Source organism: Lygodium microphyllum, chromosome 12 (genome assembly GCF_053477565.2).
Source record: "Lygodium microphyllum isolate KBCC chromosome 12, Lygodium_microphyllum_v1.1.10, whole genome shotgun sequence".
In the NCBI taxonomy this organism is placed as follows: Eukaryota; Viridiplantae; Streptophyta; class Polypodiopsida; order Schizaeales; family Lygodiaceae; genus Lygodium; species Lygodium microphyllum.
In genome coordinates this window covers 11566374-11592447 of record NC_141146.1, presented here as the reverse complement: position 1 = coordinate 11592447, position 26074 = coordinate 11566374, and the positions used below count along the sequence as shown (strand labels likewise).

The window sequence follows — 26074 nt, the reverse complement described above, 5'->3', positions numbered from 1 at the left end:
GCAAGAAGTACTTCATTACCTTTGTTGATGATGCCACACACAACGTATGGATTTATCCAATCCGTCCCAAAGATAAGGCCTTGGATAAATTTAAAAATTTCCTAGCACTTGCTGAAAATCAGACCAGCAAGACATTAAAGTGTCTTTGCTCTAACAATGGTGGGGAGTATGTGTCCCTCCAGAAGTGTGGTCGGGCAAGCCACCTTCGTATGCTCACTTGAGAGTACTTAGCTGTGAACATTTATGCACATTCGCAAGGAAGAATATAGCGAACTTGAGCCAAAGTCCTGTAAATGTATTTTCCTAGGATATGGTGATGAAGGTGAAATGGGGTATCGATTATGGGATATGAACAAGACCATTCAAGACAAGGTCCATACAATGATGTCACATTACCTCATGGATGTTGGGTAGAGGCTATTATGACAACTGTACACTTGATTAATCGATCACCAAATTTTTTTTTTTGGGGGGGGGGGGCAGGGGGGGAGTCCCTCAAGAAGCGTAGTCGGGCAAGCCACCTTCATATGCTCACTTAAGAGTATTTGACTACGAACATTTGTGCACATTCGCAAGGAAAAATACAACAAACTTAAGTCAAAGTCCTGTAAATGTATTTTCCTAGGATATGGTGATGAAGGTGAAATGGGATATTGATTATGGGATCCCGAGAAAAGAAAAGTAGTACGCAACAATGATGTTATCTTCCGGGAAGATCGCATACACAAACAGCCTGAAAAAACAAAGGAGGTCAAAAGGGTTGTATTTCCGAAGGATGTACCAATAGGACAGCAAAGAATGCCCGTTAGACAACAGCAAATACCTGCTGAAAATGTCCCTAATAATGCAAGGAATAATGCTGAAAATGATCAGCAAGATCTTGCCAATAATGTACCACAAATTCAGCAAGAACAGATGCCTTTGAAACACCTAGAACCAATTGTACAGCATACTAAACCTTTAGAATAGTAAGCTGTTAATGCAAATTTCCACGCTGAACAGCCAGCAAATCTTGACCATTGGGTCTATAGGTCGACCAAAGTGCAAAGACGGCCAAATAGGTTTGTTCTTATTATCAATTATGCTGTTGATTATGTCATGTTGATAGATTGTGGTGAACCGTCATGCTTCCAAGAAGCAATGGACAGAAAAGGCAGCAAGAAATGGCATAAGGTAATGCTGTCAAAGATGGAATCTCTCATCAAAAATTGCACTTGGGATTTTTTGTAACAACTCTAAAGCAATGGAAGGGGGCATTTATATGCAAGTGCAAGTGGTGTTAGAACACTTGGGATTCTAATTATCATTCAGTGTGTTGTCTTGCTTACTCAGTTTACTAGATTTAGATACATTTTTACAGTTTTTTAAAATTAAAATTAGGGCAACATATGATTCAGCCCCAAGGTGTGAATCATACTCCAATCATACTTTCATACACATCCGCATATGACGCATGATTGCCATATGAAAAAACAATGATTGTCCAAGTGGCACCATTGCATCGCATTCTGCATGAGCATGAATACTTGCATCATCCTTTGCATTACCCCATGCATCGACATTCTGTTCATGTAAACATGCATCTATGCGTATTTATCCCTTTTCAATCACCCTTAGAGTGGTCACTCTGGATCCACCATAATCGTGGCATTGAGCATGGTAGTCTCCAAAGGTAATTTTTCCTATGCTTGCCCACTAGCTTCGCTTGTCTTGCTTGCTTACCTGTCTTGCCTTGCTCTTCATAATTGGCACACACACACCCCCCCTTAGGAATCCCTAGGCACTTACCCTAGTAGTGAGTGGGATTGTTTTGCTTATTGTATGAAGGTAGTGGGACTATCCATCCTCATTGTATGAAGGTAGTGGGACTATACAATAAGCAAAACAATCCCTAGGCACTTACCCTAGTGGTGAGTGGGATTGTTTTGCTTATTGTATGAAGGTATTGCCCACTAGCTTCACTTGTCTTGCTTGCTTACCTATCTTGCCTTGCTCTTCATAATTGGCACACACACACACACCCCCTTAGGAATCCCTAGGCACTTACCCTAGTAGTGAGTGGGATTGTTTTGCTTATTGTATGAAGGTAGTGGGACTATCCATCCTCATATTCCCGTACTTCGAGGCACAGTGACTCAATGGGACGAAAACTTATTTGAAACCATCACTTAAATCTTTTGAATAAATCGCACCAAAAGCCCAAAAAAAAAAACCATCAAAAAGTTCATTGTTGAATCCATCCACCTTTGCAAGTCTTGGTAGGCCCCTGGGCAACTGATGAGCACCCTTGGTCCGATGCCCTAGCCTCTTTGGGGTGATTATAGAACCCTTGTGGACCTTCCAAGATCCACCACCAAAGGTAGTAAAATATCCTCTTGCATCAAGCTACCCAACTAACAATAGACTTTCCTTTATACCACGTACATATCTACCTGTAAATCAACTCTCAGTCGTTTCCAAGGGCCAAGTGAATGCTATCTACACCCTCTATCTCACATGCATAGTTGTTGCCCAAGTAAACCTTGCCTAGGCAACCTACAGTGTATTTTAAAAAAGACTCCAAAGAGGGAGTAACATGAAAAGAGACACCATTGTCCACTATCCATCATCGGAACAACCCATCTTGAGCTAAAAGGAAAGCATCAATTACCTCCCCCTTTTTAGTAATGTGCATATCACCTGCTGCCATAATATCTACATCATTGCATGAGGCTACAACAAGCATCTCTCCAGTGTCAGAGAGCTTTTCAATGACCGCACTAGATGCAACATTTTCCTTTGCAACTTCTATAGAGAAAGAGCTGTCATCATCTTTGTTGTCATCCTTCTTTTTCTTTCCTTTCTATTTCTTTCTTTCTTGTTCTTTCTTGTAGTACCGACAATCGGGCTTTTAATGCCCTTTACGCCCACACTGATAGCTGGTAACATCCTGCCGTTTGCCCTTGCTTTTACTCCTACTTTTGCCTTTACTTCCTATATTACCCCTCTTCTGTGACCTGTCTCTAAGATAATAGACTAAACCACTGCTTTCTCCACTAGACTTTCTTCTGATCTCCTCATTGAACATAGAGCCCCTAACACCATCAAAGGTTAAATCAAGGTTGTTGCTTAGTGAAACAACCAAGGACTCCAAACTATCAGGCAAAGTCATCAACAAGAAAATAGCCTTCATTTTATCATTAAAAGGCTACAAACCAGAGTCCTACAACCAACGGACTCAAAATCCCTATGAAAGCACTCAAATGCTCCGATGCTAGCTTGGACTCATCCAACTTCATGTTCACAAGCTTGCGCATCAGATACACTTGATTCACTGGAGTTGTATTTTCATAAGTGTCCATTAACTTTTTCCATATGGCATAAGCCGTATCAAGATGCTTAATGTCTATAAGTACACCATCAGACACAACCATTTTAATGTATGCAATGGTATTCTTGTTAAGTCTGGCCCAATCCTCATCTGTCATAGCTACAGGCTTGGTTTTCAAGAGAGCATCATCACAATCCTTGAGAAACAAAATGCCTTGCATCCTATCCTTCCACAGATCAAAGCCAATGCCATCAAACCTCTTGATTTCAAAAAGGGATTTAGTGTCACTACTGCTAGAAGCATTAGTGGCAGTTATTCAATAAAGTGCCAAGTAACAATGCTGTATTTTATAACGATAAATAACAGGCTGAATATTCAGCTAATTTCAGCCCAAAATTTCAGGAAATAAGAGCAAGATTTAATCCAAATACACGTACAGCAATAGAAAGAATGACTTTCATCAATATAACTGAGATTTCAGCATATATTTCATGCATACATCATTGCAAGGTGACTCCCACTTCAGCAATATCACCAAAAGTACATTTGCAACAATCCAAATCTACAAATGATCACTAAGACTGCTGCACCATGAATATTCAGCAATACATCAACTCAATAGGAGCTGCCTAACAGGTCAATTGCATACATATGTGCCCAAAAGCACTTCTGATACACAAAAAACACCAAAATTCTCTTCAATTTCTCCAAAATCTCACAAGTGGCAAACAATAAACTTGAATTACACTACTTATAGCACCAAGATTGCTTCAGCAATGTCCCCAATGTGCATTTCACATTTCATACATCAATTTTGCCAAAATTCACAAATTTCAGCAAAAACCCCAAATTTTCACTGACCAATCTGCCCCAATTGCATTAATACATGTTCTCAAGAGCATAAAACTGTCAAATTTAGTAAAATTTTGCAAAAGCCCCAAATTTCTCGGGTCCAAATGTGCAATAATGTTAGTAAATTCAGCTTAGTTGAGGAAAATTTTACAGATACATGAAAAGCCCCAAAATTTTCAAGGCCAATGTGTGCTTGCTCTGCAATTTCTAGGTCCAATGTCACTATTATGCATGAATAGCATCAAATCTAGGAAAAGCCCCAAATTTTTGGGCACAAATTTGCACAAATCTGAGAACTATGCTTACACATGCGAACCCATAATATTGAGTAGGGACCTGCCTAATAAAAATTGAAAAAAATTTATGAATTTGGTCTGAGAAGTACTGACGTGACCAGTGAGATGACTGCAGCCACATCATGTTGACTGTCGAGTGCTGCCGCCAACTTGCCTGCCACACTGGCACAAATTTGCACAAATCTGAGAACTATGCTTACACATGCAAATCCATATTATTGAGTAGGGGCCTGCCTAATAAAAATTGAAAAAAATTTATGAATTTGGTCTGAGAAGTACTGACGTGACCAGTGAGATGCGGCCACATCATGTTGACTGTCGAGTGCTGCCGCCAGCTTGCCTACCACACTGTCTCCTAGTCTCAATTGCTGGACGCCTGCTACCACGCTGCATGTTCTTGCTGCCATGCTGGTCACGATTGTCGCCTGCCTGCTGCTTAAACACGACTAACTGTAGCTAACTACCGCCTAGTCTACCTGGCTGCAAAAGTGACGTCCTACCTCCTCCTTCGTGCGTGCATGCTGGAATTGACTCGCACTAGCCTCGAGAAGCGCGTGCACCTTTGCTGCAACTCTAATACCAATTTGTTGGGATGAGAGTGCAATGGGAATGTGAGACAAAAATGGAGCAGGAGCAATGTTGAGTGTGAGAGTGAGAGAATCCCAAGAAGAGTGTACCAACTCATCACGGTACACAAAGAATAAAATGTATTTATATGTTAGGGTACAAATAAGGGTGTGTTCTATGAAGAAAACTCAGGGAGAGAAGAACACAACTCTGAAGTGAATGAATATTGTAAATGAATGTAAGAGTATACAGATACTCAAGGACAGAACAAAGTATCGGAGAGTGACGTCCACCAGGGATGGATCCCAAGTCTGTGACCACCAATCAGAGTGTGGGATGGAGAGGATGCAGCAAATGCAAGTGTCACGAGGACCTAGGACATCAAACACAAGCTAGAAAGGTGTGGAAGAGGGCTGACAGTTGTCCCTTGATGAGGAGGAGCTGTCCCCTGATGGAGAAAGCTATCACCTGGAGAGAAGACACCAAATACAAGTTGTAGATGCAGTCGCCAGCTGTGCCGCCATGTGATCAAGAGGTCCAAACACAGCAGCAAAAGGCCGCCTGATGAGGGAGATGGGCTGCCAGCTGTCACCTACACACTGGAGGTGCAAACGCAACAAAGGGAAGGTGTGGCAGCAGTCACTAGGACTAGACAGCCACATGTGTGTGGACTGATGGCTGTAATCTGCACACAAGGGTGAGAAACCTGCACAAAAGGAGTTGAGGCTGAATGGGGGCAGCTTGTCTATTTATAGATGTTGAAGGGTGCCCCAAAGAATTAGGGTTTTTGGGGGACTACTGAAACTCTCTCGGACCGCTCCCCTTTTTAGGGTTTTTCATTAATTAAGTGTGTTTTGGGGCTGTTTAAGAATGCTAATCAGCTGAAAAGCAAGCTCAACTGTGTACCAGATCGTCACGACACAACGAATGAAATGTATTTATATGTTAGGGTACAAATAAGGGTGTGTTCACACCCGTATAAGTAAGTTTATACACACAGACCCGGAGGGACTTTACACCCAACAATAGAAGTCAACCACCAAGGGATCCAAGGCAACACCAGGATCCTAGCTCTGAAAAAAAAGGATGACTCCATGCTCATAAAAAAGCAGAAAAGAAAAGCACTTTTGTGTGTCAACATGAGTGTCCAGGATGTCCTCTTCACCACAATTTGGAATATTGCTATGGTTATGTTGAATATATTTACCCAGCAAAGAGTTAGCAAAGTCTAGCAGATCGTTCCAATCCAAGTCCTCGGATCAATCAGAGTGATTAGCAACCTGTGCGTACAAGTGCAGCATAGACTCGGAAGGGATAGGGTTCTCAGAGATCGTCATGGAATGATCTGCATCATGTTTATTGCATTTCACAGCCGGCTCTGTATCAGGGCATGAAGCCATTCCCTGTGTACATGCTACTATTTCATCTGTCCCTCAGAGTCCAGTCCCAAGGCATCCATGACCTGATCAATGAAAGTTGTATTGAGCTCAGGCATGGTGACAGGGTCAGCCACCTTAGCCCTGATCAATCACTCCGGTGAGGACACAGGTGTTTATTTGAAAGTATGATCTGCATACACCCACTGCTGATCAGCAGCACCACAGGACTGCCACTGCACTGCTGAGTTATGACGACTGTCCCACCTGTTGTTCCAAAATGTGCTCAGAATGACCGGAAGGAGGCTGCACCAGTATGCAGATGAAGGACAGGTTAAGCAGACCAGGTCTGGGCCCTGTTGCAGGTCTCTGCACAGGTTTATTCGGCACTTGTCCATGCAAACTGGTACTGGGCTTGTGCTTATCTGAAGGACTGCTCACCTAGCTGTTCACATGCTGCGTATGGACTGTGCTCTGCCTGCAGGTCTTGCACACTTTCTCCCTCTGCGTGCAGGCCTCTCAGTCCACAGGTCATCTCTCTCTCTCTCTCTCTCTCTCTCTCTCTCTCTCTCTCTCTCACAAAAAAGGGCCTCCAAGGATCTGGGATGAGGTGAGCTGATGGACTCAGACACAAACACCAACTCCAAGAGTGCATTGTACCTGATCCCACACGCAGCAGTGGCAGACCACCAAGGCTGGAACGCAAGAAGCAAACCTCCTGGAGTCAAAACACAGGTAATGGCAGCCTTCCAGGAAGCAGCAATGGCACCACATCAATCAGAGACTATGGTAGCAGGTCTAGGGCTGCCAAACGCAGTAGAAGACAGCCTCCAGCAGCAGCAAACAGTCTGAAACAGCAACCTTGACAATGGTAGAGGCTTGAGCAGCAGCAGGTTCTCTTGGCGATAAGGATAGATGATGGTGAGCAAGGGTGGAGGGTAGTTGTGCAAGAATGGAGTGTTGACATAGCAGTAGGTATGATCAATAGATCCTGGCTTGCAGATTCAGCTCCAAAGTGAGAGAAGAATTGGTGGCTGTCTCTTACAAGTCCAAAACAATTTGGGATGCCATCAAAACAAGGTAAAAGAGAAGAAAAAGAGCTGTGCAGCTTACCCCTCCTCAGTGAGGATTTGGAATCTAAAACCATAAGTGGCACTAGGGTTAATAGAGTGCACAGACTGTACAAACAACAAGACTAACAAATACATGCTCAGATGAAGCAAAATGAAAAGATACGAAAGTGAAGGAGCAAGCAAGGTGCAAATGAATGTATGCTCAAGGAGCAGAGAAAGCCCAACTGCAATGTAGCCAGAGCAGAAGAGAAGGTTCAAACCAAACACAAAAGCATCCACAGCACAGCATCTAGGGTTGTGGGGGTGCTGGAGGAGTTGGTGATGCCACGAATCATCGGGAGGAGTGTGATGTACTCCAATGGATCCCAAGCAGAACAGCCACCCAGTACCCAAGTATCCGACTGCATGTATACCTGAGTGCACGTGAAATCAGTGTGAGATGAACCTATCAGCTATGCAGCAGAAAATGACATCAAAACACAGGTGTCTTTAGCTGGAGTGATGATGATATGGCAGCCAATTGGAGCTGTATTTTAGGGAAGTAAAACAACATGGCTATCTGGGACAGCCACCAATACAGATCTAGTGATGTGGCAGGCTATAGGAGATGTCCATGATGCAGGAACAGCAGCATGCAATAGCAGAGACATTCACCAGGGAAACAAGGTTGATCACTAGAGCATCAACCACAGGTGGCTAGTTCTACTGATAGAGCAGGCAGAGCATGGCAACATAGTGGTCATTGAAGGCTGGCGATGAAGATTTTATAAAAATGGAATAAGTGGGATGAAGAGAGGCTTCCATTGGCTCCTTTTAAATAGAGTTGGGCAGTGTGAAGAACTTTTTGAGTTTTGCCTTTTTAGGGCTATAGAAGATCTGAATACATGGACCAATAATTGAGAATTAATTTTGACCTAACATCCTCCCTCTCTTTCGTCCTCCAAAGATAATTCAGTATAATGTAGCGCAGTCAACCTGGAAGCACCAAAGTTCCACTTCTTTTTATTCAACATTGTCACTAAATTTGACATTCACATCCCATGTCCAAACATCCTCATCTAACATAACACTGAAGAAGAAGGTAATCCAGCATCTTTCTCAGAATCAAGGCTAAAAGAGAGCTTTATCATGTTAGGAATATGAAGTGCAATAGATTTTGGAACAATAAACAAGCTGACAGAATGGAGAAATGCCAGAAGGATGTGAGAAGCAAAGTAGTGATGTCAAAATACAAATAGTTTTATCCCTGTATGTATATACTCGTGTGTAATTCAATGTCCAGATATTTACAAAGTTGTGTGTCACGTCAAACAATGAATCCAAGTCCCAAGTCCAATTTTTAGGACGCGTGTTCAAATCAAAAAACATAAATGGTACAAAGTTTAAAGCTTGATGTTAAGACTTTTTAACAAGAGATTATCTGGACCCAGTACAACTCCATTTATTACAAAGTGTCAGTTTATTGAACATATCTACAATCCAAATTCCAACCAACTATATCACACAGCAGCTGCCATTTCTCTAATCACAAGAAGGATCACCACAACACAGCTCAAAATTCCCATAAATGACAGACTTGTCTTCCTAAAGGAACTAAAAGAGCCACAGAAATTCACCTTCTTCACAAGGCTTCACAAAAAGTCTCACAAGCTTCCGCACGAACAGACCTTCTAATTTGTCTGACTCCTAGACCTTGCAGAAAACATAGGATTTATTGAAACATCCCTTCTATCATTCTTTGGCTTAATGCAAACCACAATGTAAGCCAAATGCACTCTGAAGTCCTAAACCTCACCTGTAGCAAGCGTCTGGCTCCAGATTCTAACTGTGTCAGATTGGCAAGCAACATGACCAACAACCTGTTTATCGATTGTCCTGGTCTTCCTAGCAGATCCATCGCTTGTTCTATACCTCCAGATATAATGATTGCCTCAGAAAACTCAGGCTCTTGAGAAAGATTCACTAAAGCCTCTGCAGCTGGTTGGGAAAGCTCCTTCAAATCAAAGATCTTCATATCAGTTGTCAGAGTTCGATATTACACATCTTCTGAGCCATAAACACATCTTAACACAAGATTCAACCACAGTTTCATAGACTTAGTTTAGTAATCAGTGCAATAACCCTTGCATGCAGTATAAAGTTAGAAGAAAATGATGGTTAGCACACTGAAATGTTTGAAAGAGCACTATGCTTTTGTCATTTGCAGGCATACTGAGGTTGCATGATGAAAAACATAAGTGCCTTACTTCTATTTTATTTTTTAATGTCCCATTCCTGGAATGGGGCCTTCCCATTCCTAAGCCATTTCCCGTTCCCATTCCTCATTCCTAGTAGCTATGATGAGCATTAAGGGTTATTTGGTTTGGTGTGAAAACAAGAATAAACAAGCAATGCCATTTTCACAAAACACTTCACGTCTTTGTGAATAAATGAAGGGCATGTACTGTCTTCAAGAAGCCTTCAGATAGGGCAAACAAGTGACCATAGGTTGAAGATGCCTCAAATCCATTATATGTTCAAAAAAAGAAATTCACATATTTTGGATAATTATGGCACCTCATATGTGGGAACATCTTGAATCTTCCAATAACTCCACAATTATTTACACCCATATCAATGTCAAGAACAAGGAAAATTATTTCTGGTCAAGCTCAACACCACTATTGTGGATCTCACTTGCAAACTAAGAGTAAATGAGTGATAAGAATTATCGAAAGGCCTGCCTTTTTCAAAGAACACAATGAAAAAGAAAATTAGAAACAATTGTAACTTGTAAGCAACATTTTGTTGCCATAGAAATAAGAAATAATGCTTGAAAATATTATGAGAAGCAAAAGAAAGGGCTAATCCACTCCAACATTTGGGCAATATATAAATCAAAGACCAAGCAACATACACTTTATGTTTATCAAACAAAGTAAAGTTTCTTACCCCACCTTATGTGAGTCGCAAGGCATGTAACATGAAGTGTAGGCATAGAACTCAAAGGTTCCTATGTTTTTAAGACTTAAGCTATTGATCATAGGCATAGAACTCAAAGGTTAGTATACTGTAAAACTTAAGCCACAGATTAGTTAAGTCTTAAATTTTAAAATCCTAAAAGTTTCATTTCTATTAGTGAAAGAAATCACTAAATGAAAATTGCTTTTTTAACAATCTCATGTAAAATACAACATGAAATTGCATGTACTTCCAACGTTAAGGGCCATCAAATTGTGGACCAAATTATATAGGGCATGGGGCTAACTAAAATGCAAGTGCATGAAACTTAGCATTAAAAGGCTATTGAAAAAATGAACTTGACATTACAAAAATGGCAATACCATAAAAGGAGGATGAAACATCAAACTTAGCAATAGAAAGATGGATGAGTCCCATGAAAAAAAGGCAAGCATTTAAACCATTCAAGTTGTACTGATAAGTAAAATAACTGACAATGGATTGTGGTGTATTAAATACAAATAATTATCATAAATCTTAATATAAATAATGGATCACAAGTAATTGGGGTCTTAATACATAATATACAATGCAAAAAATTACATAATTTTTAAGTAAATCTCTATTGATTTTGATGATGCATTAGAAAACATTCTTGTTTACATACTTTGGACCATTGCAATGTGTCAGAGTGCAGCGGTGCGGAAGCGTAAGACTGAGAGAGAGAGAACGCAGAGAGAGAAGGGAGAGAAAGAGACAGTGTACACTGAAGATCTGCTGTATAAAGAATGCTGAATACAAAGATATACACGGGCGCAGTGCGCTGGACTGCGTGTCTCCACCTCGACGATGCGACCTGCTGTCCACCTCGAAGTCTGCTGCAGTCTGCACTGTCTGCTGTCAGAAATCTGCGAACAGAGACAGAGATCTGCACGGCACCGGTCTGTAATCTGCGACAGAGAATGAATGACCAGACTGCTGGAAACATCGACTATAAATAGTCGAAAAACTGCCTGAAATGGGGCGCCAGAAAATAGGGCGCAGCCTGAATAAGTCGGCTGCATTAAATGCAGCCGACTGGGCTGCTGACAGTCGGACTGCCACGTGGCAGTCCGACTGCACAGTCCGACTGACTGTGCAGGCTATGATCTGTCTAACACCCCCTCTCAGAGCCTGGACAGGGCAGAAGCCTGAGGGATCTGGAATGTTGCCGAAGTAGAGCCTGAGGAAGCGCCTTCGTAAACAAATCCGCAAGATTATCCTCCGTCTTGCAATACTCCACAGTGATGGTCTCATCTAGAAGCTTTTCTCGGATGAAGTGGTACTGGATCTCAATGTGCTTCGTCCGGGCATGAAAAACAGGATTCCTTGCCAAGGCAATGCAACTCTCATTGTCACATCGCAGCAATGTAGGACGAGTCTGGGGGCACCCAAGCTCCTCCAACAGTCTCCGAAGCCACACAACCTCGCATGTGGTGGAAGACGCGGCCCGATACTCCGCCTCAGTAGACGAAAGGGCTACCGTGGGCTGCTTCTTGCTACTCCAAGAAATAACACCTGCACCCAAAGTAAAGCAGTAACCTGTTGTAGACCGCCTGTGGTCCACGTCACCGGCCCAATCCGAGTCGCTCCAACCTGCAAGTACAAGATCTGACCCATCTGTCCCTGCGGGGTAATGAATCCCCAAATCAGACGTCCCCCTCAGATACCGAAGTATCCTCTGAGCAGCCTGCCAATGCACCGTCTTAGGTTCACTCATGAACCCTGCCAAGAGCCCAACAGCAAAACATAGATCAACCCTGGTGTTGAGAAGCCAAATCAAAGACCCTATCAACTGTCGATAGCGGGAAGCATCCCCCAAAGGAGAAGCTGAGTGGGAAGTGGCCTTCCAGTTCGGATCCATAGGAGTAGAGAGGGCCCGACAATCATCCATCTCAAAAGTCACCAAGAGCTCCTGTACATATCTCTGTTGGGAGAGAAAGATCCCCCTCTGAGACTGAAAAATCTCATGTCCTAAAAAGAAATGGAGTAGCCCCAAATCCGTCATCTCGAACGTCCGATGTAAAGCTGACTTTGTCTCCTGGACCTGCTGTGCATCATCACCTGTGACAATCAAATCATCAACATATAATACAAACAGCACACAACCATCCTCGGAAGTGTGAACATACAGCTGCGGATCGGCCTTGGACCGCCGATATCCCAACTGAGTCTGGAGGAACGAATCAATCTTCTCGTTCCAAGCTCGCGGGGCCTGCTTGAGACCATACAGGGCCTTCTTCAACCTGTAGACTTTCCCATCTGAAGAACCAAAGCCAGGAGGCTGCTCAACGTAGATCTCCTCCTTCAAATCACCATTCAGGAAGGCCGACTTCACATCCAGCTGATAAACAGGCCATCTCCTATGGCCAGCCAAAGCAAGAACAGCTCTAATGGTTGCCATACGAGCTGTAGGGGCAAAGGTGTCATGACAGTCAATCCCTGGGCGCTGGGCAAAACCCTTAGCAACAAGGCGAGCCTTGTGCTTATCCAAAGTACCATCACTGAGATATTTGGTCTTGAAGACCCACTTGACTCCAATCACCTTCTTCTTCGGGGGACGTGGCACAAGTGACCAAGTGCCATTCCTCTCAATAGCCTCCAACTCAGCTTCCATAGCTTTCTTCCATGGGGCGGACTGTAAAGCCTCCTTCACGGAGGTGGGCTCTCGATCCTGCATAACTCGGGACATCAAACAATAATTGGAGCAAACAAGCTCCGAAGAATGCGCCTGGTGCCTCCGTGACCGCCGCGGACCATCCTGCGGTCCCCACTCCTCAGGAACCCCCTCGATCCCTGAATCACGGAGTGTGTCACGGGCCCAGCGAGGAGGAGGCCGAACCTCCCCTCGTCGTTCTCCATCAGTAGAAGACTCTGGAATGTCCACCGGTGGTAACTCCTCAGAAGGATCCGGTGGAACAGTAGACTCTGTGTCAGAAACAGAATCATAATCAAACGGCACAGGCTCCAGTGGAACTGTAGAAGGAGCCAAACTCTCCCCTGGATCTCCAAGAACGGGATGCTCCTCCCCCGTTGAAGAAGCCGGAACCTCCACAAACCGCACATCACGGCTAGTATATACATCCCGCTTGACGGGATCAAAGAGTCGGTAGCCTTGGGACTGGGAGCTGTAGCCAACAAATACCTGTTTGCGGGAAGCCGCTTCGAATTTGTCACGGTGACCTTTGGGAATGTGAACATAGGCATCACACCCAAAGACCCGAAAGTAAGAAACATCTGGCTTCGATCCAAAATACGCCTCAAATGGAGTCATCCCTTCCACGGCCGAAGTAGGAGATCGATTAAGGATGTGGACTGCAGTAGCCACAGCCTCAGCCCACAGAACCTGGGGGGTCTGTCGGTGCTCCATCATGGTGCGCGCTATCTCGATCACACTGCGGTTCTTCCGTTCGAGAATACCATTTTCTTGTGGAGTATTCGTATTGGCAAACTCCTGGTGAATTCCTCTATCTGCACAAAACCGAGCAAATTCATTAGAGACAAATTCACCTCCCTTGTCGGATCGCAAGGTCTTCAACTTCCGGCCTGATCGGTTCTCCTCAAAGAGAAGCCAATCCTTGAAGTGCGAGAAAGCTTCTGATTTTAGTGCCAAAAAATAGGCCCATGTCATCCTGCTATAGTCATCCACGATCAGCATGAAGTACGAGCTCCCACGCAGGGACTCATTCCTCATAGGGCCACATAGATCCGTAGATACTAACTCCATCGGTGAAGTAGACCGCCTAGAAGCGGTGTGGGGAATGGCATCTCTATGCTGTTTCCCCCGTATGCAGGAGACACATGGCTGCTGGCTCACCACTATATCCGGCAACCCTCGAACAAGCTGTCCCCGTGACGCCTTCCGAAGATAGTCATAGTTCAGGTGACCAAACCTAGCATGCCATAATTCAGACTGTGACTGTGAGGTAAGAAGAAGAGTAGAGAGGGCAGTGGAAGACTTCAGTTTGTAAATGCCGTTCTCCTCATATCCACATGATAGAACCTTCCTCGACTCATGATCAAGGACTCGCACTGTAGAACTGTCAAACTCCACCAGAAGACCAAGGGAACAAATCTTATGGACTGAAAGGAGATGGTACCCCAATCCTGGTACATGCAAAACCTCTGAAGTATGGGTGCCACCTCGTCCATCCGGAATAAGCTGCATCTTACCCCGACCTGCAATAGAAACAGAAGAGCTGTCTCCAATGAGAACCTGCCCACGCGAAGGTCGCAGCTGGGCAACACCATCTGATGAAGGAGTCATGTGCCGTGAGGCACCACTATCAATAATCCACTCTCGAGATTGGGAAGCCGCCATCGCAGCATCAGAAGCATTCGGAGAAGCGTCCTCAATGACAACTAAATGTAGAAATGCAGCTGATGAGGGTGCAGCCACCGCTCCAGAATCCTTGGTGTCCTTCTTCTTGGTGTCCTTCGAGTCTTTGTCAGGGCAATCCTTCTTCCAATGGCCAGTCTTTCCACAAATATGGCATGTGGAGTCTTTGTCCTTGTCCTTCTCCTTGTCCTTCTTGGACTTGTTATCCCCCTTCTTCTTCTTTTGGTCCTTCCCCTTCTTCTGAGAGGCTTGACCTGTCAACGCCTCCGTCTTGGAAGCATTCTGTCCCTTTAACTGTTCCTCTTGGTCCAAGACCATAGGAACCAACTCCTCCCAGCGAAGAGTAGACTCGCGCCCTGAAGCAATAAGGGCAGAGTAAAATGTACCGAATCGTGGCGGCAACTGGGACAAGAGTGTAATCGCCATGTCTTCGGAGGAGATCGGCTTCCCCGCATTCTGAACCTGCATCTGTAGCTGCCTTAGCTTGTTAATGTGTTCCCTTAGCGAAGAAGACTTATTGACGGACAAGGTCCGCATCTGAACCTCCACAGAAACCCTCTTCATCAGGGTCATCCGATTGTACATTTGATCAAGCTCCAGCCATATCTCACGAGCCACCGTCAAGTGCTCGATGTGAGCGATCACGGCTGTAGTGCATGATAGAAAGAGAAAGGATCGAATCCTGGCATTCAGTTTGTCCCAATGAGACTGGGCCCTGGCCAACTCCGTACGAGCATCGGAAGAGAGTTTGGACTCATCTCTTACCGAGGGCCGGTCAATATCTTCCTGTACCAACTCCGCCAAATCATAGGACTCCAGAATGGCCAACATCATAACGCGCCAAATGCGGTAGTTGTCGCCGTCGAGCTTCTGATCTGTAGGAAGAGCCGGTAGGACAGGCACCTTCCGGTCCATAATCGCCTGGAACTCCAAGTCCATCTCTGTAGACATCTTTACCTGCAATGCCTTCTCAAACGCAAAAGCAGCCCCCTCTGACTGAGTAAACTCAGCCTGCTAAGGCTCTTCAGCGTCCCGAAGCTCCTTCACCCGCCGGAGGCGATGAAAAAGCAAAACCTGCACTTTTAGGTTGAAAACTCAAACTTTCTCCGCGACAAACAGCAGTAAACAGCAGCAAATCCACCACCTGTACTCCTTTCCTGTGCGCCCACACTCGTTTCAGCCTTGTTCCAAGGCGCAGCCCTCCTGTCTGCCCTTAAACGCAAAAAACGCAAATTTGTGTCGCGATGGAAACTCCTCTTCAGGTTGATTCTGCGCTCAGTCAGCCCTCAAACACTGCTCTGATACCATGTCAGAGTGCAGTGGTGCGGAAGCGTAGGACTGAGAGAGAGAGAACGCAGAGAGAGAAGGGAGAGAAAGAGACAGTGTACACTGAAGATCTGCTGTATAAAGAATGCTGAATACAAAGATATACACGGGCGCAGTGCGCTGGACTGCGTGTCTCCACCTCGACGATGCGACCTGCTGTCCACCTCGAAGTCTGCTGCAGTCTGCACTGTCTGCTGTCAGAAATCTGCGAACAGAGACAGAGATCTGCACGGCACCGGTCTGTAATCTGCGACAGAGAATGAATGACCAGACTGCTGGAAACATCGACTATAAATAGTCGAAAAACTGCCTGAAATGGGGCGCCAGAAAATAGGGCGCAGCCTGAATAAGTCGGCTGCATTAAATGCAGCCGACTGGGCTGCTGACAGTCGGACTGCCACGTGGCAGTCCGACTGACTGTGCAGGCTATGATCTGTCTAACACAATGTGACTGTGCATGGGAATTTGCATACTACGAACCATACCAAAATACATTTTCCCATACATTGCATGCAATATAGCTGCATTTCCCTCATGCGAGCATTACTAGCTGCATTTTTTTCTCATGACTAGCACTATATGGAGCATTTGCATGACCAGCATTAATACCACTATTTCCAAACACAATGGGCTGCATATATGCACTGCCAAACTTGCCACTTTGTGCCCCAACATCATGCCAACATTGCTATACATGAGATTATGCATATTACCCAGTCGTACCCGCATACATTGGGCCTTGCACACCACACATTGGTTGCTGCATACCATAAGGAATTATGCCATACATCTCTATATGCAGTCCCTAACTGGGCCATAGCACGGAAACTAGTCCACCACCAAAGTACCATGGCTGCCCCATCATTGCGTGCATGCACTACTATCCAAAAAGCATTGGATTGGCACTTCCAAGTTAGCCTTGAATATGCATCAATCGTCCCACTGGCATCATTTGCTTATGCTCACTACTTACATTTGGAACATCATGCTACAATATTGGCTCTTCCTTCAATGTTGCCGTCCCAAAGCTCTTGAAGACAATTTCCTCTTGCCTTTGTTGCCCAGCTCTAAGGGGTTCTGGTCATCAAATCTCTTCCTCTTGTTGATTAATCAACCTCTATCGGCCTAGAAGGACCCATATTTTGGTCTAAACCAACATTATCACCTTCTTGCCTATCCTCTTAGCCTGTCCCAAGATTAGGCATTGCATTTTTCCCCAACACTTTGTGAATTTTCAGATTGAGAGGTATCATCCCTACTTGACCCCATCTCACTATCTAAAGACATTCTTCTCATGAATTTGTTGTACCTCTGCTTCCGTCACGAGCCCTACGGCTCATAAAGATGAAGAAAGCGATGTGTTGTCATTCTCGTTGAGGCAATAATATCTCCTCAAGGCCTTCAGTGATGGAGAAACCGGAGAAAGCATTATAGCTTCCCAAGAGGAAGGAGTCTTAAGACATTGTGAATTAGTTATGTATTGCCCATGTATCTTGCACAAGCCAAGCCTCCATAATAGTTGCAAGACACTCTTTAGAAGAGCACCAACTCTGCCACCATGTGAAGATATACTAGGATTTGCAAGGAAAAGACACAGAATGTACACACATGACTAAAACACAATAACAAACAAAAATACAAAAATGCAATCACAGAAAAAAAGTGAACTCTAAAGTAAATGAATGAATGATATAAATAAATGAATGAGTGGTAGTGGAGGACTAGCTGCAGCCTGGTGTGACTTGCTAGCTCCATGTGTCTAAGATATTAGTGCCATCTGGTGAGCTAGTGCCGAACTCTATTGTGGTGGCTGCATGGCCTAAGGGAGGTTGTGCCGTTCTAAATGGATGGACACAGCTTGGGCAAGAAACCTAACAAAAGCTGCAAGAGTGGATGAAGAAGCTGAAAATGTATCCGTGTGTATCATGTGACCGCAACTTGGATGGAAGCAAGCACCTAAGGCGGGGCCGGGGGTGTGTGGTGGCCCGTGGGGTAGGGTGGGTGTGGGGTTGGGTTGGGATCAATTGCATGAAGGTAGCAATGGCAATGGGCCAATTGGGTGATGGTGGGACAAGTAGGGTGGGAATGGTCGATGGTGGTGATCGAGCAAAGGGGATGAGTAGGACCGTGATCAAGGACTAGTGGCAAGCATGGAGTGGTGAAAGGCAGGACTAAGGGGGGCAAGTAGCAATGGTGTGCAAGGGGTGAGTGGGTGGGTAGTAATAAGGAGCAAATATGTCGTGCAAGGTCAAGATGGTGGGCAACCTGGCTGGGAGATGACGGGCTGCAAGATGTCACACAAAAGAAGCAGAGGCAACTAAGCTAGAGGATGCAACTAAGCTAGAGGATGACAGGCTGTGCCACATGCGGTAGAAGCAGAAGCGACACCGACAGTCAACAAGAGGCATTAGCATCGTGCATTTGTCAGGGGGCTGTCACATCGGCACTATTTCAGTCACCATCGCAGAGGTCTAAACCCAATTGGCATCCTTGTATCACGTTTGGACATTCGGGGATTGGATGAGCCTCAAGTTGAACCTACGACAAATTTCTATCATGAATTCCCCTATAACGAAGAACCATATCAACTAGACAGAGGAGATTCAAGATGAGCTTGCATCTCCAAGGAAGATTGTGGCTTCAGAAGACCTTGTTGTCACACTTCTATCACATCTCCCATCACCAAAGTATGGCATCTTCTATATGAGTCTTCTCACCTCTTGCACACCAGATACTATCGCTTAGGAGAAACTTGTCCCTATGTTGATAGAGCAAGATGCACATCGAGCAGATAGATTCTCACGGAACCAATGCACAGAGCCAAGCTTTTGTGGCATCATCATCCAGTAAAGGACAGTAAAAAAGTCCAAGAAATAAAAATCATCGTCTAACTCAAATACAAATACAGAGGGGAGGCTCAAAGGCTACCCCAACTGTTCACACTGTGGAAAGACCTTCACACCATGTGAGTGTGTGAAGTGGAAAGGAACAATGAACACGAAGTGAAAGAGAAGAAGGAGACAAAAGGAATGCAGTGAACTGAAGATACAAAACTGACAGAAATCTGAAAGATACAAGGCTGGTCTCAGTCAGCCCCTGCACGCAGATGAGAATGTCGGTGAAGGTGCCACATGGAGGCAGGAGGATGAGGAACAGAATGACGAGGAGGGCCGGCACAAGAAGAACTGAATGTCTGATAGTGGAGGGGCAGGCAGCCATAATTAGCAATAAATGCTGAAACTGGCCTACCAGCATTCAATGCAGGTCAGACCACCATAAATGCCTAAAAATGCAAAATGCACTGCATTGACTGCTGTCCATCTGCCTAATACAATCCGTCCTGCCCTAGGCAATAAATGCCTGCCCTTAAATGAGGGAAGCAGGCTGCCTGGAGTGAAATTCTGGGAAAGGCCTCCACCTAAAATGTCTGGGACAAATAAACTGGCGTGGAAATACACTGTTAGAGCTCCTAATATCCTCTCACAGGCAGGAGATGACCATACATAACACACATGACTGCTGACAAAACCATGATCTCAGTAAATTTGGCACTTCTGATGTGAGAAATCGCTACGGAAGTCGAGGAGACAATGGCAAAGACTGATAATTTGGTTATGGAAAAAGGAGGCAATCACTGACCCTTTATCAGACCTCACCTAGTCATCCAACCAGTAGCCTGCATTCTAATTTCTGACTAGTCAGTCGCTCAAATTCACCCAGCTTGCCCATGAACCAGCCCACTGCCCACTGCTGCTTGTGATTCGTTCACCTAGTAAAGACCATGTGTCCTCAGTCTGGGCCTATCTAAGAAATGACTGGGGTGAAACAGGCAGCACCCAGGTCCAGAATAGCTTATCCATATCACTTGCTTTTCTGTCAACTCCTTTTGACTAAAAAAAAACCTTATACTTTGATGTATTGTCTTGAAAATGCTCCCAAAAATCTTGTGTTCATCTTTTGAAAGCACAAAACCAAGATGCTGGCCACAACAGACAACCTTCCCTAGAGCAGGATACTGCACAGGAGCGTTCCCAAGAGGACATGAACCACAAAAACATGTAAATCACCATGGCGTCTCTACCAGCTGCCAGGCATGCTGGGTGTATCTTAAGTGTAGAACAACTCACACCAAGCACCATCGATATCTTGCAGTTTGACTACGTTTCCATTGGCCTTGGGGTTTTACTATGTCAAATGTTGCCTACAAGAGGTGGCCTCATTGGACTCCTTCGTATTTGACAGGGTGTCACTTCCATGCGCAAGCCTACTAAGAAAGCGTCTGTATGCAGCTATCCAATGCAAGTTTGGAAAGGTGTCATGTTGTGGCAAGCACAAGCCTTGGCAAGACTAATACTTGAAGTTCACCCTCATGGCAACCTGCAAATTTTGGAAATTTTCCCTTTCAGATGTAAAAAGCGTAATGCATGAAGCGGTGCATTTGATAATCTGACTGACTCAAGGAAAGAACTGTGATTTCTTAAATAATATCATTATCACTCGATGATTCCAAACAGGCAAAAGCATACATGATGAATAGACACCTGCTTAGATAATAGTTCACGCAACAATGGGCGACAAAGTGTACTGGCTCTGCTTGCAAGGGTCTTCAGACCTTCTTCAGTACCAGTCAAACCTTGGACAATATCTACAGCTGCTTTCTTCACCTGCAACATTGGAAGCCCCTGATTTCAACAACTCTATTACATGCACTAGAACATGGAAGTTAAAATACACATAATCCTGTTCTACATGAGCTGTATGACAGAGAATACTCTAAAAAAGCTACATTGTGATGCACACAATGCAAGAATGCTTTTAATCATGTTGAATGTCAGAAAAAAATTTAGAGGGTACAAAATCAAACCTTGTAAAGATCACATATTGCTGAATACAATGTGAACAAATAAGTAGTTCCAATACCAATTAACTCAAATTTATACATACTGACAAACATTAAAAATGAATTAAATACAATTCATTATTACAAATTTCAAAATAGCAGTGGAATTTATATTAAACCATAGAGTTTGGTGAAATAAGGTTTCTCTTTTCTTGAATTGCCCAAATCGTGCTCCCCTACCATTCTTCTCATTTCAAATGCCAGCTGTCCCAATAAGGATCTCACGCATGGTGGTCCCACACAGTGTGCGGACCGATCCACAAAGTATGATCCATACAGTACCGTACTATATGTATTCATACAATTTCGTACAAAAGAGGGGCCTTTTATGTACAGAAGCTTTTGGCTACCTTTTGTTAGAGATTAGTCGTCCTTGGACTAGCATTCTCAGGCTGCACTTGGTACAGTCAATTCTCTTGGGCACATGCGCACTTTCCTATCAGTTTTGGACATTTCAGCAGTCACCAAGTTGCAATCACCATTTACCACGCAGGTCGGATAGGAATCAGGCAGGCACAAGTGCCACGTGGCAATCAAGAGGCAGATCGCTGATTATTGATTAATTTTATTCAGCAGTCAACAACCTTTTTCCTGCAGGTCACGGCCAGTTTGCTGGCTGTCCTCGTTATCTATTTGGCCCATTTTTTGCTATTTATAGCCAATTGGCTGCCTGCCCTCATCGCTTGTCATTCCAGGTGGTGGAGAGAGAGAGCGACTTGAGGAAATACTTCAACAACCTATTTGTATATCTGCCTTCTTCATTTCAGCATTCATCAACTGCAGATTTCTGCTTTCCTCTCTTTTCTCTCTCCCTCTTCTCTCATGCTCATTGTCTTTCAGCATTGTCCATAAGCTTCCACATTAACTGCACTCCGACACGGTATCAAAGCAGTGTAGAAGGGCTAACCGATCATGAGCAGACCTGATTGGGAGGATTCTTCGCAATATAAGTTTGTGTTTTCAGCGTTTGGAGGCTGAGGCGAACAGGTGAAGTACAAAAAAGGAGCGAAGTTGCTGTTTTTTGCAAGTTTTTATTGTTGGTGAAGGAGAAAAGGCTGCATTTTCAGGCTTGTGGAGCAGATTTTAAGTTTTCATCACCTCCAACAAGTGAAACTCTTTGAGGACGAGCAAAGGAAGCCCACTAGCACTGTCCACGAAGTCAAAGGGGGCTGCCCTTGTTTTTATGCAAGTTATTCTATTTACAATGTCTACCAAACTTGACACAGAGTTTCAAGCTATTATGGACCATAAAGTCCTCACGTTGCTAGCTCTTCAAATCAAAAGCTCGATGGAAAAATTACCGCATTTGGTGCATAATGATGCTTACCATACTGGAGTCCTATGATTTGGCAGACCGAGGCTATAGACCATCCTACATCACATGATGCCTCTAAGCTTTCTACAAATGGGAAAGCCAAATTGACATTGGGACAAATTGAATGCCCGCATCCATTCTTTCCTCTCTCTCTCTCTCTCTCTCTCTCTCTCTCTCTCGCACTCTAGACATCATTGTTCACATCAAGCACTTGACCGTGGCTCAAGAGATACGGTTGGAGTTTGAATGAGGACTTTGAGTCCCAACAAGTCTTCTTCTATGCAAGAGCATGTCAATAAGCTTTGGTAATTGCAAATGCACGTCAACAACACACAAAAGGTGATTACCTTCAAGGACGTGACGATAACTCTTCTATCACAATTGCCACCCTTATTTAGTACATTTTATTTCACCTTGATTGCTTCAAGGCGATCAAAGACTCTCGAATGGGAAGAGTTGTTTCCGATGGTCTTGGACCAAGATGATAAGTTCAGGGTTAGAACTCTCCCAAGTCGGAAGCTTTGACCACTCAATCTTCCCAACAAAAGGGAAAGAACAAGAAGAAGCAGCAGCGGGATGAGAAGTCCAAACAAGACAAAGCCAAGGTGTCCACTTGCCACATCTGTAGCAAGGCAAGTCATTGGAAGAAAGATTGCCCCAACAAGGGCAAGAAGGACACCAAGAAGGAGAGGACTACAAAGGACTTAGGAGCAATGGCTGCTCCTTTAGATGGTGTTGCCTGTATTCGTTCCTATATTCGTTCAATGCACGGGTAAATTCTCATTGGTGACAGTTCTTCAATCCTAATCGAAGGCAAGGGTGATATGAAGCTTATTCCAGATGGGCAAGGTAGTGCCCACCATCAAAGGAGCTCTATGTGCCAGGTCTAGGGTATCATCTACTTTCCATGAGCAAAGTTTATGCTCTTGGTTTAACAATCGAGTTTGATAAGGGTAACTCCTAAGTTCTTGATGGAGCGTTTCAACAAGTTCTTTGTGCAAGACATCAAAAGAATAGAGTCTACAAGATACAATCTTCATCCACCTTTTCTTATCTTCTTCTTTCTTCACAAACTCAAACTGAGCTTTGGTATGCTTAGTTTGGCCGACTCATCAACTACGAGTAACTTCGAAAGGCAGCTCATGGTCAGCTTGTGCGAGGATTACCAAATATTGAGGTAAGCCACCCACCATGTCTATCTTGCATTTGTGGCAAGTAGCATAGAGATGTTGTTCCCAACAAGACTTCACAATGGGCTAAGGAGCCCTTGGAGCTTGTTTCAACGGACTTATGTGGACCGATGAGGATGGAATCCCTTAAGGGAAGTTTGTATTTTATGTTAATTGTTGGTGATTTTAGCAAGATGATGTGAGCATACTTCTTAAAGCTGAAGTCGAAAGCATTCTCACATTTTAAGGATTGGTTAATCTCATAGTTGTCAGGTACGAAAGATACAATACGGTACAAAATGGTACCTTATGATTTTATAAGGTATGGTATAATATTAGTACGAAAAAAAATTAAGATGATTTTTTAAATAACAAAAACCATAAATCATTAAATGATAGATCATAGAATACATGTTTAAAGTGGAAATAGCCATTTCATTACAGAATAAGATGAATTCATGAGGGTGACCATCGCGGTCGCATGGGCTGCACAAAACATGCGATACAGCTACAGTCTAGTATATCTGATACAAAAAAGAAAGAGACCTATGAATCTATGATGAGGCATCACTATCATCATCATAATCAAAACCATCTGAGTGCTCATCAAGAGAGTCTGAAGATGACTCCTTAGCATCGGATGATGAGACACACTCATACTCATCCTCTCACTGATGAGGTTACCATCATCATCAAATGATGGCTCCCTAGGTGGCGACTGTGTAGGCAAGGGGGAAATGTCATCATGAGGCACAAGATGTGAGCTACTAGAGCCCTGCCTTACATATGTCTGCAAGCCACTCGAGCCACCCCTCCTCAACAATGGAGGGCATCGAATGACCATGCCCCTGCTACCACCTACTCGAACTCCTCGCCCACGAGCACGCTAACTGCGAGTGTCACAAGTATTTGTTGTTGTAAGCTCTCTATAGAGCTCTACAAAAATCATCTCCTCCTCGTCTACCTCCTAATGTATACTTAGAAGAGTGTCGCCCATCAACTTGAATGTATCAACATTCACCTACACAATGCAGTGATGCACATAAGATTGTAAATGCTAAAGTCTAAATTGTAAAGTATTAACTTCAAAATTCAAAGTTTAAAACAACAAATTTTAAATGTTATGGTTAAGTGTTTAAACTTTACTTGCTTCAAACTATCCATGCTCATCATAGCCCTCATCATGTATAAGTTAGTGCGGCAATAGACTAGCCGCTCTAACTGTCGTATGCTAAGCCGATTGCGAATCTTTGTGTGAATGAGAGAATAGGCACTCCAGTTTCTCTCACATGCACCCAAAGAGCAATCCTGGGCAAGGACCCTCATGGCTAAGGGCTAAAGGGTCTCCAATGCGTTGGCAAGAATCTCCTCCGTGATATTTTGAGGGATCTCCTTGCATGGAGCAACTTGCCTCCCCCCCCCCCTCCCCCGTCTTGGAAAGATGTTGGAGAAGTCGAGTTGCACCACTTATATAGCGCTTCCCGCAATACTTGCATGTCCAATGGTGGGAGTTGGACTTCTTTGTGTCCCTCTCCACATGGATCGCGTGCAAATTGAAGGCCTCGTGCTTCTCACGAGTCATGGTGCCGATGACGAATAAAGAGGCCACAGAGAGAGAGAGAGAGAGAGAGAGAGAGAGAGAGAGAGATGCTTGAGTCTGGACTCTTAAAACTTGAGTCTTGAAAGTTGAAAGGGAGGGAGACTCAAGAGGCCCGAGGGTTGGGGTGAAGTTGAAAGAGCAAAAGTGTGAGAGAGGGAATGGGAGATGAGAATGACAAATGCTTTGACAGGGTGTGGGATAGAGGGGATGGGAGATGAGATTTGAGAATGGCAAATGCTTTGATGCGATAAAGAGGGGATGGGAGATGAGAATGACAAATCACAAGTCCATTCAAGATCCAAGAGAGGAAGATGAGAATGACAAGTGCTTGTTGCTGAATTGGTGTGGAAGCATGGAGGAGAGGAGCACCTTTTGTAGATGAGAGAAGGGTCAAAGTTCAAACAGTCAAAGAGGAGTCAACGGTCAAAGATGGTTGCCAACTGAAAGGAATTCAAAGAGGGCTTTTTGGGGGGGGGGGGGGGGGGGGGGGAGAGGGATGATGGCTGGAAAAGGGCGTGGAATGAGGTATGCAAGGCTTTCCATCCCCCCAAAAAGTGCCTCGTAGGCAGGCGGAATGAGCAGAAGTAAAGGTGGGGCCGCAGGGAACACGGGACGTAGGATGCACAAGCGAAGTGGCCAAAAAGGGCCCAAAATAACGTATGAATACATACCGTACAGATCGTATGGTACGAACAGTACTGTACGTCGTACAGAGACAACTATGGTTAATCTTTGAGAAAAACAAATCTGGTAAGAAACTCAAGACTCTATGTTTGGACAAGGTAGGGGAGTTTGTCTCCCATGAGCTAACTTGTTTTTGTGCAAATCGTGGCCTTCACCAAGAGTTTACCAACACAAATACCCCTTAGGAGAATGGCATATTAAAGAGGAAGAACCACAATATGATCAAGATAGCACGGACTATGATAGAGCATCGGCAGACATCTCAATGTTTATGGGTTGAAGCAGTGT

At 44.3% G+C, this 26074-nt stretch overlaps 1 protein-coding gene across 3 annotated transcripts in view; it reads right to left on the bottom strand.

Moving 5' to 3' along the window:
• Nucleotides 1–26074, bottom strand: part of LOC148027453 (ARM repeat superfamily protein) — a 58842-nt gene that overhangs the window by 19501 nt on the left and 13267 nt on the right. For 2 of the 3 annotated variants that reach the window (XM_087689148.1, XM_087689146.1), the window contains exons 2-4: nucleotides 20645–20782; nucleotides 9270–9467; nucleotides 9091–9160 (exon numbers count right to left, since the gene is read on the bottom strand). In XM_087689148.1, coding sequence (XP_087545274.1) covers nucleotides 9091–9160; nucleotides 9270–9467; nucleotides 20645–20782 — 406 coding nt within the window. The remainder of the gene's footprint in view (nucleotides 1–9090; nucleotides 9161–9269; nucleotides 9468–20644; nucleotides 20783–26074) is intronic. The other variant, XM_087689147.1, reaches the window with a different exon arrangement.